We start from the raw sequence: 17587 nt of genomic DNA on the forward strand, positions 1-17587 counted from the left end.
GCATTTTATCCCTCTCCTCCCGCCTGTTTTTTAGGTGGGGGAGGCTCGGACAATGGGCGTTTGTGCTGAGGTAAGCAGGTGTGTGGGAAGGCCACCGTCTTTCCTCCATCAGCACTCCCCCCACGCCCCGTCATTAGGCAGGGCCTGCTCAGTGGGGCATGCCATTATGTCTCCCCGGGCTGATGTAATTATACATTGGCATAATTAACCCAGCAAGCGTATTAGGCAGGCCAGCTAAAAATTCATCTATAATTATTTGTTGTGTGCATGCTAATGAGTCCATCTGCACTGCCTTTGTACAACACGAACAAATTAATTTACAAGTCTGGATTTTTTAATAAGTTCAAGAAAACGCTTCCTATTGTGTCCTGGTTGTTGAGAAAGGGAGAAAGGGTGACGTGCATTGTCTGGGGTCAGGGAAGTTAGATAAACACGGGGGGTGGGGGAGCGCAGCTCCGAGCAGGCCACGCAGGGCCACACAGGGCTTCCTCTGGCTCCAGGGAGGTGGAGAAGGCCCAGCTGGCTGGCCATCAGCCTGTCCAAGCCAAAAGATTACACTCGGGTGATAAAGGATGTCATTGACCCCATTCCTGGGCTCAGGGATTGACGTTTCGTTTTGCTCCAAGGCCCTGCGGGTCACTCCACGCTGCCTTCAAGGTGACCTCAGGTGGCCCCTGCAGAGGCTCGAGGAGCGGGGTTGGATAGGTACTCAGTACAGGTTCAGCGGGTTCCAAGGCTCTGTCTTTTCACCTTCATTTGCTGGTACAGGTAGAATACAGTGGTTACATTCACAGAATCTGAAATCCAGCTCTGGACTTCAAACACCTTGGGGACTTGAGCCTCAGTTTCCCCACTTAAAGTGAGAAAAACGTAACAGTTCCTACTTCCCAGAAACTATTACTGGAAGATTAAAAAAGATCCTGAGTTAAAGAGACTATTTAAAAAAAAAAAAAGATCCTGAGGGAGGCAGTATGATTTAAGGGCCTTTGGACAGTTGATTAACCTCTTGGAACCTCCATTTTCTCATCCATAAAATGGGCCACGTGTGTAGAGCGTAGTTGGGAGGACTGGGTAAGAGAATGTGCATAGAAATGTGCACAGTACTAGGTACACAGTAAGGCTTGCTGAGTGCTGACTGGTGAGACAAGGCAGGATTCCTGGTCTGTAGCATTCTGGGTACTGGCTGTCTGCACGGTGACATCCGTGGAGTCTCGGGACAGGTACGGCCTCATACATTCTCATCGGTCCCCAGGAGATGCAGCATCCAATAATTCTGCTTTGAGCGCCACTCTGGGACCCAAAGACTCCAGCTTATAAGGTCACACCGGGGAGGGTCCTATAAGGTTAATTTGTGCAACAGCCCCCACCCTAGTGCACAGATTGGGAAAAGTGGGGTCTGGTGACTTCCCTAAAGTCTGCCAGCGAGTTGGTGGCAGGGCTGAGATGGCCCTTGGGCCTCTTCTTCCCACACTCTACTACCTCCTGGAGCCCCAATTTGAGGGAGAAAGTGGAGGGGGGATTCAGGTGACTCAGCCAGAGTCAGGCTATGACGAATCCCCACTGCCGAGGTACTTTACAATGTTTTAGAATTCATTCAGTCTTCACCACGACACCACTGTGAGGCAGTGCTGTTGTGTCCCCAATTTAAAGATGGGGAAACTGAGTCACTTTCCCAAGGTGAGGCCCTGCAAGGTAGATGCTGCCATCTCCATTTTCCAGACAAGGAAATGAAGGCCCAGAGGACATGCCATGAGCCCAAGGTCACCTAGCTCAGAAGTGGCAGAGGTGGGAGTTGAAGCCAGGTGACTTCGCCATGCGCCATGCTGCCTTGAGGAAGGGCATGGGGGATTTCTTCCTATTAGGCCAGGAGCACGAGACTGAGGGCTCTGTTCGTGACCTTGCTGCCAGTTGCTGTGTAACCTTGGACAAAGCAATGGACCTCTCTGGGCTCCCCGTTTAAATTCCTATAACAAGCATATCCCAGTCACACAATCAACATTAGGCATCATCAGATAAGGATGGGGTCCTACTGACGCGAGTACTTTTGGCCCTGGGTCTATCCCTTAGAGCCAAGATGCTCAGGAGGTGTGATTATTAAACACCTTCACTGCAGAACTTGGCACAAGAGATGCAAACGTTGTGAATCCTCCAAATTCCCAAAGCCACCCTCAGATAAAGGGGGTGGAGCACTGGCTATGACACTTTCAGGGAAAGTCACTTAGGCTACCCGAGCCTCAGTTTCCCCATCAGTAAAATGGGCATAACAAGAGGCCTAGTGCACACAGTTGTGTAGGGGTTCCAGGAGCACGCTGAGTCCCCGGTGTACGGACTGAATTGTGTCCCTGCGAATCCGTATGTTTGACGCCCTTACCCCTGATGTGACTGCATTTGGAGATGAACCTTAAGGAGGTAATTAGGGTTAAATGAGGTCCCAAGGATGGGGTCCTAATCTGATAGGACGGGTGTCCTTAGAAGAGCAAGACACACCAGAGGTCTCTCTGTCCTCGCACTGAGGAAAGGCTATGTGAGGACACAGCAAGAAGGCAGCCGCCTGCAAGCCAGGAAGAGAGCTCCCACCAGAAACAACCCTGCTGATACCTTGATCTTGGACGCCCAGTCTTCAGAACTGGGAGAAACACTCTGTTGTTTAAGCAGCCCCTCCTGCGTCTGCAGCTGGAGCAGACCACTACACCCTGCTTTTTTCTCAGGGCTGCACTGCTTTCTGAGGCTCCTCCCACCAGCCCGCCCTCCCTCCCCCTCTCCCTTCCCAAGTGTGAGACCAGCATCGCCACCTGAAGGCTCTCCCTGCCTCCCGTCTCCCTCTCCTTTACCCTCCACAGGCACCCCTCCCGCCCAATAAATCTCTTGCACATCTCATGCTATCTTGGCGTCTATCTGCTTCCAGAGAACCCACATCAACACGTGACTACTCTTTCACCTCTCGGAGCATCAGATTGGAGCAGACTCTCCATCAGCACCTCCAGAAGGAACCAGCTCTGCCAACACCTTGATTTTGGGTTTCTGGCCTCTAGAACTGACACCATGAATTTCTGTTGTTTTAAACCCCCCGGTGTGCGGTAATTTGGTACGGCAGCTGCAGAAAACGAATGTACTATGCTCTGGAAGCTAGACGTCCAAAGTCAAGGTGTTGGCGGAGCCACGTTCTCTCCATCTGTTCCAGCCTCTCTCCTATCTTCTGGTGTTGCTGGCAATCCTTGGTAATCCTTGGCAGTCGTTGGCAATCTTTGGCAACCCTTGGCATTCCTTGGCTTGTAGTGGCATCACCTCAATCTGCCTGTCATCACATGGCCTTCTCTCTGTGAGTGTCTCTCTCCTCTTCGTACAAGGACACCCGTCATACTGGGCTGGATTAAGGCTGGTCTGGGTGCAGCTGCCAAAGGTGGTGGTTAGGTTCAGAGCAGGCCCTGGCGCTCCAAACACTAGTTTCTGGCTTTCATCCCCCAAACTCCAGCACCCATCCAACCTGGAGCAGAGGGGGCACCCACACCCACAAGCCTTGGGGCATGGGGCAGATGAGGGCTGAGGGCCTCCCACCCCATATCTTGAACCAAAAGCTCCAGGAACTTGATATTTCTTCACACCCCCCCCCCCCCCCGTCACATATGCCAGGTACTTTGCACATAGTTATATCTCATTTAACCATCAAAACAATCACGTGAGAGATGGTTATCATCCAACCCCATCTTCTAGAGGCCCAGCAAAGGGAAGCCACTTGACTCAGGTCACCAAGCTAGAAAAGGGAAGAGCTGGACTGAAACCCAGTATGGTCCAAACGCGACACTGGTGTACTCGCATCACAACTTGTGCTGCATCCACCTGTCCCCAAAAGATCACCAATTTGACACTTGTTCTTATGTGGCTCAACGTCTTTTAACTTCATTATATTTAAAGGAGTATTTTGTTTCACTATTGTAAATAGATAATTGAGATCCCCTATCATAAACAGAAGGTGTTTTAACCATAAAAATAAACACAAAGAAAAATTCAAACAAGAAAACTGATGTTATTATCATTTAGTTAGACCCCACTGCCTGCCCAAGACCTGGAGCCTGAGGCCAGCTCTCCCTTGGTTAAAAGGCGCAATTCATAGGCGTTTACGAAGCTCTCGAACCCGACTGAGACATCATCTAGAAGGAAGCAGAAAGGTGATACCTGGCACACAAGCTGTTCAAAGTTTCAGTGTTGTTCCAGGTACACCGAGGCTGCTCCCTGTGTCAGGTGACCCCACTTGGGGAAGTGCTGGGTCCCACTGAGTCCCCAGTCTCCAAAGCGACCCGTGTGCCCCTCTGGTGTCTGGCAAGCCTCATATCCCGGTGTCAGGACAAGTGACAGGACATGCCTACAGCTCCACGTCTGGAGCCAGGGAGTCCAGGTTTCTGCCAGGCTCAGCACTTCCACCGGAAACCTTTTAGCTGAGACCCCCACTTCACTTCTGCAACATACAGACAGTTGATACACAGACGAGGGCAGTGGCAGCGGGAATCAAATGACCAGAGAGCCTGCCTGAACAAAAGCACCACAAACAGGGGACCCCAACTTAGAAGTGTTTGACTACAACACGTCCCTTGGATTAACTGAACACGCTGGCAGACATGGGAGACCAAATATGAACCCCCGGAGGCGGCCCTGACAGGCGTGCAGGGAGGGCGAAGCCTGTGCCTTACCGGCATCAGCCTGCTCTTTATGCATTACCTGCTTAATAAAATGACGAATTCATTTCGGTTCCATTGGATCTAAGCCCTAGAGACTGCGGCCATTGGATTTATAACGTTTTCATACCACACCGGGCTTTCCCAAGGCACTGCCGGATGAGATCACCTATTCCATCTTCCACCACTAGCTGATGCTGTTGGTGTTTTTTCAAAAAGTGTCTAAGGGGGTTAGTGGGGGAGACTGGGAATCTAGGAGAAGCTGTCTCATTCCTCCCACTGTGTCCATCTGAAAGAAAGTGGCATTCAGAGCTTTTTTAGGAAAGCTGGAGCCGCAAAGGCTGTCCGAGAGGCTGCTTAGAAACACATATATGCAGAAGTATGCATGCACCCCTCCAAAATACTTTGAGACAGAAGCCTTCTCCCATCTGGGCCCTGGCTCCGGGCGCCTGCGTGGGTGGGAGGCTCAGGCTACCCATGGCAGCAGTGAGAATTGCTTTGATCCTTTAATCTTAATTTTTCGACAGCAGATGGGGTGCAGGGTCTTTACACACAGCTGTGAGCGATATGTCCGTCCGCTCTTACTTCCCTCCATTGCCAGGGCCAGCTGCTTAGCAGGGGGCGGGGTTTTCCCGGCTTAAGCATGGACAGAAGGGCTGGAGAGGGTCTTCCTTCTTGGCACTGGGTGGTGACGGGAATAATTACACCAACAATAACAATGGCAGCCACTGTTTACTGAGCATTTACTATGTGCCAGACACTCAGCTAAGGACTTTACACTCTTCACCTCGTTTTATCCTCCCAGAGGTACCAGGAGGTAAGTGTGCTTTTCCGGAAGAGGAAGCAGAGGCTCACAGAGGGAGAGACAGTTACTCAAGGTCACTCAGCCAGGGAGAAGCAGAGCTAGGACTTGAACCCATGTTCACTCTAATAAAAATAAAGTTCCCATATACTGAGCTGCACAGAAAGTTCCGGGTGGGCAGGAACAGCATCTGTTTTACTCAGTATTGTGCCGCTGGTGTTGAGTAGAGTGCCTGGTAAACAGTACCTCTCTGCTGTGTGACCTTGGGTAAGTGGCTTGACCTCTCTGAGCCTGCATTTCCTTAGCTGTACAGTGGGGCAGGACGGCAGGACCTACCTCCTAGGGCACTCTGCGTATCAGTGAACTTGTTTCTGGAAGGGATTGACCATGCTGCCCACCATAGGAAACACCCCAAAACAGTCCCACAAGGATGGCAGCTCATGCTTTAAAATCCAATTCAAAGGCTGCCCTTTCTGAGCCTCCTCCTCCAGCCATGCCTCCTTGGAGCCCTTTTTCTGCTGTGTGTTCTGGTTGTCCACAGGGCTCACAGCACATAGTAGGTGCTTTGAGATTGAGCTGACAAAAGCCATAGCTGAAATGCCTGTCCTCTCTTCTGAAAGGGAATGGCAGCTTAGTGAGCGCCTACTGGATACCAGCATGCTGGATGCTTTGATTTAATCCTCCTCCAACCCTTATCTACCAGGAGCAGTACAATTCAGACAGGTAGACATGGGGAAAGGACATTCGTGGCAGAGGAAATGGCACGGGCAAGGGTGTGGCAGGAAATGGGGGGACAATGCCTTCTAAAGTTCTCTACCATCTTTGGGAAAATCTGCCATCACTAAGTTTTTTTCTTTTTTATGAGCTTTTTTATTTCTTTTATTTCTCTTTTATGTTACCCTTCGGTGTTCCCCGGACCCCTAGAGGGCCAACTGAGCAGAGGCAAATGAGGAGAGAAAGAAAGGGAGGTGAGGACAGGCAGAGACAACGATTTCTCATTATATTTATTACACTGACATCCTTATTTCCTGTCTGTGAAGGTGGCGTGTCCACTAGGTGGCGGTAGAACTAGTCAGTTGGGATCAACACAAAGCTCAATTCTTAACCTCGTCTCACTACTCTCACTAACGTGTATTTCAGATGGTTCACAGATTCCAATTTTTAAAAATTAAGATCACAAAAGTACTACAAACACTATAACCTTGAGGTGAGAAGAGGCTTGTAAAATATGACATGAAATCCAGAAGTCATAAAGCAAAGGTTTAATAAAATTCCCTACTTCCCGCAAACATTTTTTGAATATCTGCTACATACCATATAGAAGACATTGTGAACAAAGTTAAGAAACAAAAGGCAAACCAGGGGGAAAGGTACGAAATGGTTTACCAGGACGAAGGTTAATCTCCCTAGTAGACAACACCTCCAAATCAGTAAGAAAGAGATCTCTTTGGTAGAAAAATGGGCTAAGCGTACAGGACTGGGTGATTCACAAAGGAATAAATGAGTGGTTCATAACATACAGAAAGACATTCGTTGTAAGTAATAAATGAAGGCGTGCAAAATAAATCAAAGAAAAATAAAATTCGCATTCTTTCTGACCCCTGATCCTGAGTTTATCGTCCATACATGGCTACACCACTTTTCTTCCTCTTCCTGAGAACTGCAGCACAAGTTGTACATTTCTGAGCACCCTCAATGCCCCGTGTTGGAAACGGCGTTACAACACAGCCCCGCAAGAGAGTGTTACACACCACGAGCCAAAGTTACTCAGGATTTTAAATCACATGGGGAATTACAGATGCTCGCGTTGGGGTAAAGGAGGAAGGATGCAAAATGGTACACGTAGTATGAACGACTGTTTTGAAAAAGTACGTGGGGAAAAGATCAGAAAGAAAAAAAACCAAAATGGTCCCACTGCTTTTCTTGTAGGTAGTTTTCCCTCGTTCTTTCTATTTTTCTGAATTTGACAGTGTGCATACACAACTTTTATAATTTGGGGAGAAAAATTTTAAAACCCTGACTATCATAAAGCCCTCTCCTATTCCACAGACTGACTCAGGGACCCTGTTGCCTAAACTGCTCCCCTCACCCCCTAAACAACTGACAGAACCTTGTGAAATCCAATGCTTGCAGTGGGCTACTGATAATTAAACCCTCCAATGCTTTCATGTGTAGTGTATTGAATTCTCATGTCAACATATGAGTAGGTTCTATTATTATCCCTGAAGACCCAGAAACCAGAGCTCAGAGAGGTTTGGGCCCCTTCCCAAGGTCACACAGCTCAAAAACACCAAGCTGACCATTCCACCATCTGTGGTCGGACAGTGTAGCTCAAGCACCTAAGCTGACCGGCCTCTTGCTTCCTGAAAGGAGCAGGGAGAGAAATGCCAGCAGGAATTGCCATCTCCTGCAACAGATTTTTAAAAACCAAAGTAAAGCGGAAAAAACCATTTTGGGGCACTCACCTCTCTCTTGTCTTTTCAGCAATGTTCCTTGGCCTGCCCTCTTACTCGCTCTTTTCTCATTTTGATTTTTTCTTTTTTTTTTTTTAACTAATTACTCAGTTAAGAAGTTAGCTTGGGTCGGTACCTAGTGACTCTATGAGCACGATAAAGAAATCAGCCGCCACCGACACAGAAGTCAAAAAGGTTTAAATCAAATCATCCTCCACAACAATGACATTAATTATGCTTTTAACACGTTTTACTGCTTTTTTTTCTCACTTCACGCCACATCTGTGTGAACAATATCCAAAAGATTTACGGTTTTCTTCCGTAATTACAGACATACAGGCTGCACACTTATCAAAATACTTGCTGAGCAATCATGCTACACCACATTCGCTGCCAAAGATTTGTGTTGGCAGCAGTCATTCAAAACAAAAATGTTGAATCAGGACTTGTGTGGCTTTGGGTGGGGGGAGAAGTATTTCGACAAATAATTTGCCTGTCAAGAAATATAAAAACAGGAGAGTGTGCATTCTGGCAAATTTTCCAGGAGTGTCATTTTTCTGCAGGGGGTTGGGGCCGTGTGTGTTGAGGGGGGAGACAGTGAGTCGGGGAGCTCTGAGCACCGAAAACACATCTGACATTTAGTTCTTGTGTCTGAGAATAAAATTTAATGAGAACAAAAATATGTCTTCCTAATTCCCCTAAGAAATCATTAAAACATTTTGTTATTCTTAAATGTCTTGAAAATGAATTAGAGCCCCGAAAGGGGCTGTTCGTATGCTACGTCTCCATCAGTTAAGGCTCATTCTGTAACTCGGTGACAGCCGGGGCTGATGTTTCCCTGCCCCTCCATTTCTGGGGAGTGAAGTTGGGAAATCAGATGCGTGGAGTCAGCACCAGGCTTGGAACGACCCTTTGGGGAGAAGGGCAAGAGGGCACGAGGACCTTCTGGAAAGTTCCTGCCTATCTTGGAAGCTCTCGTGGACCCTGGTTGGCACTGGGGTCCTGGCCCTGTGATTGTGTTAATAGCCCTATCTCTGGAAAGATGAGGGTCTGACAGTGAACCCCAGTAATGATGCCTCTTTTCCCTCCTCACCCCCAAGTACTAGAATTGTTGGTGCTCCGCTGGGTTTGCGACGACACGTTGGTTATTCGAGCAATGATCCGGTCACCAGAATGCAAGCTCCCTGAGGGCTGAGCCCTTACCTGTATCAGTGTGCTCATGTTCCCAACATCTAGTGAGAGCTGGACACACAGCAGGCGCTCAATAAATGCTATCTGAGTAAATAAACACGTGACAAGCAGAGGGCGCTAGTTCAAAAAGCACCTGTTCATTCAAATAACTCTTCATCCCCTTTCTACATCTGGATCTTACTTCTAATTCATCCAGTGAACAATTATTAGGTGCCTACTGTGTACTGGGTTCTAGGTATACAAATGTAGTAGGACTCAGTGCCAGGCTTGGAGAATTTCACTTCTAGGAAAGCCAGACGCATGCGTGTATGATGAGCAAGTGCGACTAAGCGTCACGCACACAAGCCTCCCACCACTGTATGAGGCAGGCTCTGATATTATCCCCAACTGATAGAAGGAGAGACTGGAGCTCAGGGAGGTGAATTAATTCATCCACAGTCATCCAGTGAGTAAGTGGTATGGGCGGGATTCCAACCCTGGTCTGGCCCTGAGCCTGAAACACACGCTCATCTCAGTGCTGCCCCCTGGTGCTACACGTGAGGTACTGCGGGGCCCGGTGGAGGAGCCTGGCTTGGGGACTCCTTCCTGGGAGTCTGTACTGGGTCACCCTCCGATGTCATTTGTTGCTGAGACTGTGGGCTGTGGGTCCTGAAGGACTGAAATGGGTGGGAAATGAGAAGGAATATTTTTCGGAGTAACTCTGACGAGGATGGAAACATAACAAAAAGGCTCAGCCTCTTGGCCACATGCCTGCTGTGGACTCAGGAAGATAATGACCCAGGCCCACGACACATGGGCATCTCAGTCTCACGCTGTGGGGCTACGTCCTCCTGGGGTGGGGTTGTGCTGTCTAGCCCCAGCCACTGCCACTGCCACTGCCAAGGCCTTCTTACTGGGAAAGTCCACATGGCGATACTGCCTTCCCTAGAGTGCAGACTCGGGGTGGAGGGCGGGACCAGGGCACAGGGCGTCGAGGCTGCAGGCCTCTGCGGTGGGCTGAATGGTGGCCCCCCAAACATTCGTCCAGGTCCGAATCCCTGGAACCTGTGATATGACCTTATTTGGAAAAAGGATCTTTGCAGATGTCATTGTCAAAGATCTCAAGATGATCTCATCCTGGACTATCTAGGTGGGCCCTAAATCCAATGACCGGTGTCTTGATAAGAAAAAGGAGAGGGGCATTTGGGACAGAGAGACACAGAGAGAAGGCACTGAGAAGACTGCAGTGATGTGGCCACAAACCCACCCCCAATCCAGGATGCGCTCATCTGGAGATCCTTCACTTACTACATCTGCAAAGAACCTGTTTCCAAATAAGGTGACATTCTGAGAGGTAGGGAGGACGCAAACTTCGGGAGACACTCTTCAACCCTCTACAGCTGCCCCAGACGGAGGGAACAAGCGACTTTCCCATCCTACGTACCAACATCCCACAAATGACCTTTATTTCCGATATAAATGACTGCCTCCTCCATGGCTTGGCTTAGAGAGGGATTTCACGTTCCTCTTCATAAACCCCCAGCCCCAAGCACCCCCCGTGGCACTGACCCCTGCATGGAAGGGCGCTGGGAAGGATTAGGCGCTGTCTGGGTAGAGGGAGTTAGCACAGGGGGGTCTCCTCCCAGCTCCACCATGTTAAACAAATCACTACGCTTTCCCGGGCTCCCTTTTCTCAGTCAATAAATGAAAAGGTGGCCAAGGATGGGCCATTTTAAAAAAAGGAAACTTGTTAAGGAAGTATATCTACATATTTTAGGTATAGTCGAACGTTCTCAGACTGGTCACACCTCTGTAATCCACACCCAGATTATGAAACGGCAAGTCCAGCCCCCAGAGGCCCTCCCAGGAGCTACTGCCACTCTCTCGAATTCTCACAGCACAAGTTCATGTTTTTGCACTTGAGGTGAAATTCCTAGAACATAAAACTTACCATTTGAAAGTGTACAATTCAGTGGCATTTAGTACATTTACAATGTTATGCAACCGCCACTTGTATCTAGTCCCAGAACATTTTTATCCCCCTAAAAGGAAACCTCCTACCCATGAAACACTCGCTCCCCATTCCCTCCTCCCCCAGCCCCCGGTAACCACCAACCTGAGTTCGGTCTCTATAGATGTGCCTATTTTGGACACTCCATATAAATGGAATCCTACACTGTGTGGCCTTTTGTGTCTGGCTTCTTTCATTTGGCAAATGTTTCTGAGGTTCATCCACATTGTCGCGTGTGTCAGTGCTTCATTTCTTTTCATGGCCGAATCATATTCCATTGTATGGATAGGCTACATTTTATTTATCTGTTCATCCACTGATGAACATTTGGCTGGTTTCCAACTTTTGGCCATTGTGAATAGTGCTGACAGGTTCATTTTTGCCAGTCTTCATATTTTATGTGAATAGAATCATGCACTATGTGTTCTTTTGGCTTTGGCTTCCGCTCAACATGAAGTTTTTGAGGTTGGTTGCACCACGTTGGAGGAAACTTTGGAGGCCGTTCCTCCAGCGCTCTCTGCTGGCAGGAAGCACTGGCTGCCACCTGTACTTTGTGGTAATGGGATGGGGGTTTTGGCGGGCAAGACAGACTTCTTGGCTCCCCAAGGTCCAGGTGGGAGATCTCACCAGGAGCTCCCCCAAAGCTCCCTGGCTGCCATCAGAATGCGGTGGGGGAAGATGGAGGTACCATGTGGTATGTCACTTCACACTGGTATAGAACCCCTCACTCCCTCACAATCCCCACCGATGGAGGGTCTGGCCTCGCCCAGGAGTCTTGGCCTGTCCCCAGATCCCACTGTCAGGAGGCCCCTGTGCAACGGTCCTAACAGCTGTTTCTTGTCATTAATTGTTCAATTGTGGAGCCCAAGCATTTCTTACCTGGTGCTTCAATTAATTGCTTGTAAACACTCAAGAAAGCAGCCTCGGCCTCCTGACTTCTCTTACTAAGGGCCACCACCTTTGGAAACAAGAGAAAAAGTCACATGTAACCATGGTATCTGAGTCTACAAGCAAATTTGTTGTGCAAACCTGGGATGGGGAGGGGAAGGGGAAAAGAAGGTAAAAGTATGGAGTTAGAAAGTCCAGCTTCACACCCCAGCTCTACTGCATTCTGGCTGTGTGACCTTGAGCAAGTCACTGCCCCTCTCCGATGCTCAGTTTTCTCATCTGTAAAAGGGGAATAAATAATAGAACCTACCTTGCAGGTCTGTTGTGAGGATGAAATGAAGCCACATATAGCACTTAGCACAGAGCCTAGCACATAGTAGGGTGTTAACAGGTACTATTATTCTTGTTATTAAAGGGCAACACTGGATGTTCAAACGTGGCACATGTTTTGGAGAAAAGAGGGACACATCTGGGGAATATTTCTTGCCACTGAACATTAAAAAGAAATTGTTAAATCTCTAGTAAGATATCAAACAACTTCAACAATTGTCAAGGATGACAGTATGGTAAACAGTTCCTGGCATACCAAAGGTGCTCAATAAATGCTTCTTGACTGATGAATACATAGGTGACTGAATAATCCAGTGGTGAAGAGCTATATTCACATGCTCGTTCTCTTGTTCACGGACATTTTTTGTTCTGCCACGGAGACGCCACAAGATGCATTCCGGCAAGACATTTCTGGGCTCAGACCATCACACCCTGGATGCTCACTCTTGGTGGCCTGTCCCCGTGGTTGGTCCTGAGCCTTCTGGCACATGGCTGGAGTGAGCTCCTGGCACCCATGGGCCGCCACCCCTACCTCCTCGAGGACGCGCAGGGCTAGGTGGAGTGGCTTTATTCTCTCTGGCACTGACATACCTCTGCCTCTGCTGCTAACTTCCTAAACAATGAATTTATCGGATCATCTACTTGTCAATCAGCCTCTTTCAGAATTGGGCTTTTCTTAGGAATACCAATGATGCCAACTGAGGGGGTGTCTCTTATGAATTCCTCTACTCGAAGTAAGTTCTGGGAGTGCACTGTCTGGTGCACAGAAGGTGCTCAACATAAATTGTTGAATGAACAAATCCAAGTGGGTTGCACCAACTCTAGGCCCTGTCTAACACCATCCTAGAGACATAGCAGGGGCCAATTCTGACACAGTCTGTTCACAGAGGCGGCCAACCGAGGCACAGGCCCCGGAGACAGGCTGCCTCAGCTCCAATCCCAGCTCCATCACTTACTATCTGTGTGCCCTTGGGGCAGGTAGGTCACTTTAATCCCTGTGCCTCTACTTCCCCAGCTATAGAATGGGGACAATAATATGACAACTTCCCTCAAAGGGTTCTGAGAGGATCAAATGATTTAACACATGTAAAGTCCTGTGCAAAACTCCTGGCGTGTGTTAAGCCCCACAGATAGGTCATCTCTTGGTATGACCAACCCCTTCTTTCTTGCATGTTACAGTGACAGGCTCTGCCCAGTGCTTGGAGATAAACCTCAGCTGTGCTCATCTCTGGTCTCCTAAAGAGACACCTGAGAAAGGCCATGCCTCCACATGCAGCAGAGCACTCTGGGAAGAAGAATTAGGAAACCATACTGGTTCCTCTAAGACTGCCAACATGGCAGCCATGAGCCTCATGTGGCTACTAAGCACTTGAAATGTGACAAGTCCAAACCAAGATGTGCTATGAATACAAAACACACACTGGATTTTAAAACTTAGTATGAAAAAAAGAATGTATATTTTTTAATATTGATTACATGTTGAAGTGATAACATTTTGGATATCGTGGGTTAAATAAAATCTATTATTATTATTCATTCCACCTGCTTTCTTCTACTTCAATGTAGGTGATATAAAATGTAAAAATGTATCCATGAATAACATTGCATTTCTATTGGACAGCACAGCTGGAAGGCTTTACAAGATCCAGACTGAGTTCATTATTTAAGAGGGATAGAGAGAAATGTATGGTGGGTGTTGAACAAGTGATTTTAGAAAGGTCAGTTACAGAAGCTCCTTAAGCTTTCTTGTTATTCTGAGAACAGCCTCTCTGATCTTTTACCTTCTCGCATGAATCAGTCTCTCATTCATTCAACAAACATTTCCTGAGCACCTGCTATGTGCCAAGCACGATGGGCTGAGAACTCAGCAATGAATAACAGCTTCAAGTCCTACCCTTACGGGACTCCTGCTGGGGAGACCGACATTAAAGTCCACCCCCCAGATAATTCATTAATCACAAGTGCTAAATGCTTCAAAGGGGCCTTGAGAGTGTGTCGGGGGGGAGGCTGACCCACTTTGGTGGGTGGAACACCAGGAACTGTCTCCCTAAGAAGGGGAAGATGGTGGCAGACAGAAAGAATGTTCTAGAATGTAGGCAAAATCACTAAGTGTGGGCAGATTTTTATGCTTGCTGAGATGGACAAGACACAGTTCTTGCTTTGGGGACTCACAGCTGAGTGGGAGATACAGCTACGCCCAAGAGGAACCATAATATGGGAGGAGGTGATGAAAACACTGGGGCCTCCAGAGTAATGTAAGGAGGAGGCAAGTAATTCAGAGTCTGGGGGGCCACCCCTGATGGGCTAATAATAACAAAAAATGTAATATTCAGAGTTTACCATGTGCCAGATGCTCTCACTATTCAAGATCATCTTTGCCCATAGACACACCCATCCCTGAAAGTAGCCGCTGTCATTATCCCCATTGTACAGATGAGGAAACTGAGGCTCAGTGAGGTTAAGTAAGTTGCCTGAGGTCACCCAGTTAGTACATGGTAGAGCAGGACTCACACCAGGTCTGGGGGTGAATTATTGTTCTGAATCCAGTTGCTGGCCCCTTTCTCCGAGATAGAAAAGCCTTCCCAGCCAGTGGGGAGTCGCTCGAACCCCATGTGGATGCTGCTGTCTTGAGATGTCATCTACGGCTGTACCAGGTCAGGGGCTGCTGTGCTGCCCACCTGGAGCCCAAGAAAAGTCATGAGAAATGAAAGCAATTCATCTCCCTATCCCTGGATGGAGAATTATCAAAGATCAGCCAGCAGAAAGTCTGAAGGCTTCGTTTTACAGTCATTCTGGGCTCGTGTGGTGACCGGGGTTGGGAAAAGTCTTTAGCGTATTCCATGGACGTCTAAAAGGAACTCTTGGCAGAGGTGGGGGCAAATGCCAGAAGACTCCTTTCAGGTTTCCCTGTTCCTGCCTATAGTACCCTCTACTTTCCATGAATGGTGCTTATCAGTTTATAATGGTGTATTGTTTACGTCTGACTGTCTCCTTATAATATGGTTTCCCCACGAGAGCTGCCGTATCCAATATGGTAGCCACTGGCACATGTGGCCACTGAGCACTGCATATGTGACTAATTTAAATTCAGATGGGCTATTAGTACAAAATGTGGGACTTCAAAGTCTTAGGACAAAAAAAGGATTGCAAAATATCTCAATAATTTTTATATTGATTTTACGTTGAAATGATAATATTGTGGACATATTGGGTTAAATTAAGATATTATTACAATTAAATTCATCTGTTTCTCTTTACTTTTTAAAAATGTAGTCATTAGAAAAATTTTAATTACATATGTGGCTTGCATTATATTTCAACTGGACAGTGCTGGTCCAGGTTGAGGGTTGGCAAACTATGGCCCTTGGGCCAAATCTGGCCCTTCATCTGTTTGTATAAATAAAGTTTTATTGGAACACAGCTATGGCCATTCTTTTATGTTTTGTCTATGGCTGCTTTCATGTTACAATGGCTGAATTCAACAGTTGTGACAGAGCCCCTGGCTGCAAAGTCAAAAATTTTGACTGCCTGGCCCTGCTGATCCTTGCGTGAGAGGTTATCTAAATGGCTGGACACTATTTTCAAAAGCAAAGATCAAAAAACATCCTGGACTGATATTCAGTTTGAACTGGTTCAAGTTTGGGGCTTCCCATAGCAAATGCGACTCTTGAAGACAGTCGCCATTTGGATGTCCTGCCTCATTCAGCCTTGTTTTAGAGCAATGGCCCTGTCTGTTCCTAGAAGGCCAGCTCTGATGGCTCAGAGCCCAGTCCAGTGCTGGGCCTAAATATCATGAAGCATCTCTTGGCCTCAGTTTGTTATCCATCAAGTGGGAAGAAAAATTTCCATCTGCCTAAGAAGCTATTGGAGAGGAATGAGCTACCATGTGGCAAAGAGTCCCATGGAAGTTGGCAAAAAGCTTTCTAATAAATCAGATCATTCTTCTTCCAACTTTACAGGATGTCTTTTCCAAGGTCTGCAGCTCTAATGCATTTCATTCATGTGCCCAGAACAGGTGAGCTCGGCATAAAAGGCCACGTGTTTCTGCCTCATGGCTGGGTCCTACCACGCAGAATGGCAGGAGACAAGTGTCCAGAATGACAGATTTGGCTTGTGACAGGCAGATCTTTGAAGGCCATCTGAGGGAGGAGCAGGAGGAGGAAGTGGGGGAGGAGTTGGAGGTGGCGGCCAGCTACAGACACCCAGAAGGTTACCATCAGAAATAGCTCAGCGTCTGACAGAGCGTGCGGCATTTACAGCACCTGCTATGATATAAAGGGGTGAAAATGTGTCTGGTCCCCCGAGTGTGAAAATAACAGGCGCAGAAGTGGTTAAGCCAGAGGAGAGGCAAAAGCCTGTTCTACTGCTTACCCCTCGTCTGTCAGGTGGTTAAACCCAGCAAATTTGGGGACCCCCCACCCCGAGGCTGAGCTTCCACGAGCTGTCTGATACAATGACATCTACTGGCTACTGAGGACTGATCCAGGCTGAGCAATTTACAAGGACTGGTCAGAGCTTCTGAAACGGAATCCTTATTCTGTGTTCAGGGCTTTATCTTTGGAATCTCCCAATGACTCTAAGACATGAGCATGGTTAATGCCCCCATTCTACAAAGGAAGAAACTGAGGTTCAGGGAAGCCAAGTCACTTGGCCAAGATAAAAGAACCAGTTAGTGGCACAGGTGGTACCTGAGCCCAGAATCCTCTCATTCCAGGCCCCAGACTTGCAACTAGAAACCAGTGCTTCTCAAAGTGTGTTGCACCGACCCCCAGGTGTGAAGAGGGGGACCTGTGATCAAATCTGCACACGCTTTCTGAGTGGACATGTACAAAATATATCAACACACTGGATGCTCAGACAAGAGCTGCAGGAAAACATCCCCTTCACCTCGGCTCAGCCCAGTGTTTTCCCAAATGCATTTGGCCACAGAACTTTCTTCTTCAGAAAATAAACCTGGAACCTTGGGTCTCCTGGAACACACTTTGAGAACAGCTTTCCTTTACCACTGGGTCCGGGGGCAGGTGGTTCTGTGAGATGGGGAGATCTGATGCGGCAAGATTCTGGAAGAAACTGAAGACTGACAGTCAATCGAGAAGAGGCAGGTGCTCAGAGGGTCTCAGAATAAGCACCTCCGAGGAGGAGGCAGAAGGAATGAAATTTGGGGGACAGGAATTGGCCCAGGATGGTAGGGGATGGGGGAACCCTTTAACAAACCCACTGAGGCCTGGTTCTCCCTCTGGGGTGTACAGATATGGAGGGGCAC

The 17587-nt window shown here is 48.0% G+C and overlaps 1 protein-coding gene across 7 annotated transcripts in view; it reads right to left on the reverse strand.

The window, feature by feature from the left end:
• The window catches only part of CUX2 (cut like homeobox 2), a 231180-nt gene that overhangs the window by 40253 nt on the left and 173340 nt on the right, over nucleotides 1-17587 (reverse strand). For all 7 annotated transcript variants that reach the window (XM_074321133.1, XM_074321129.1, XM_074321131.1 and 4 more), the window contains one exon: nucleotides 11986-12064. In XM_074321133.1, coding sequence (XP_074177234.1) covers nucleotides 11986-12064 — 79 coding nt within the window. The remainder of the gene's footprint in view (nucleotides 1-11985; nucleotides 12065-17587) is intronic.

Source organism: Rhinolophus sinicus, linkage group LG16 (assembly GCF_036562045.2).
Source record: "Rhinolophus sinicus isolate RSC01 linkage group LG16, ASM3656204v1, whole genome shotgun sequence".
In the NCBI taxonomy this organism is placed as follows: Eukaryota; Metazoa; Chordata; class Mammalia; order Chiroptera; family Rhinolophidae; genus Rhinolophus; species Rhinolophus sinicus.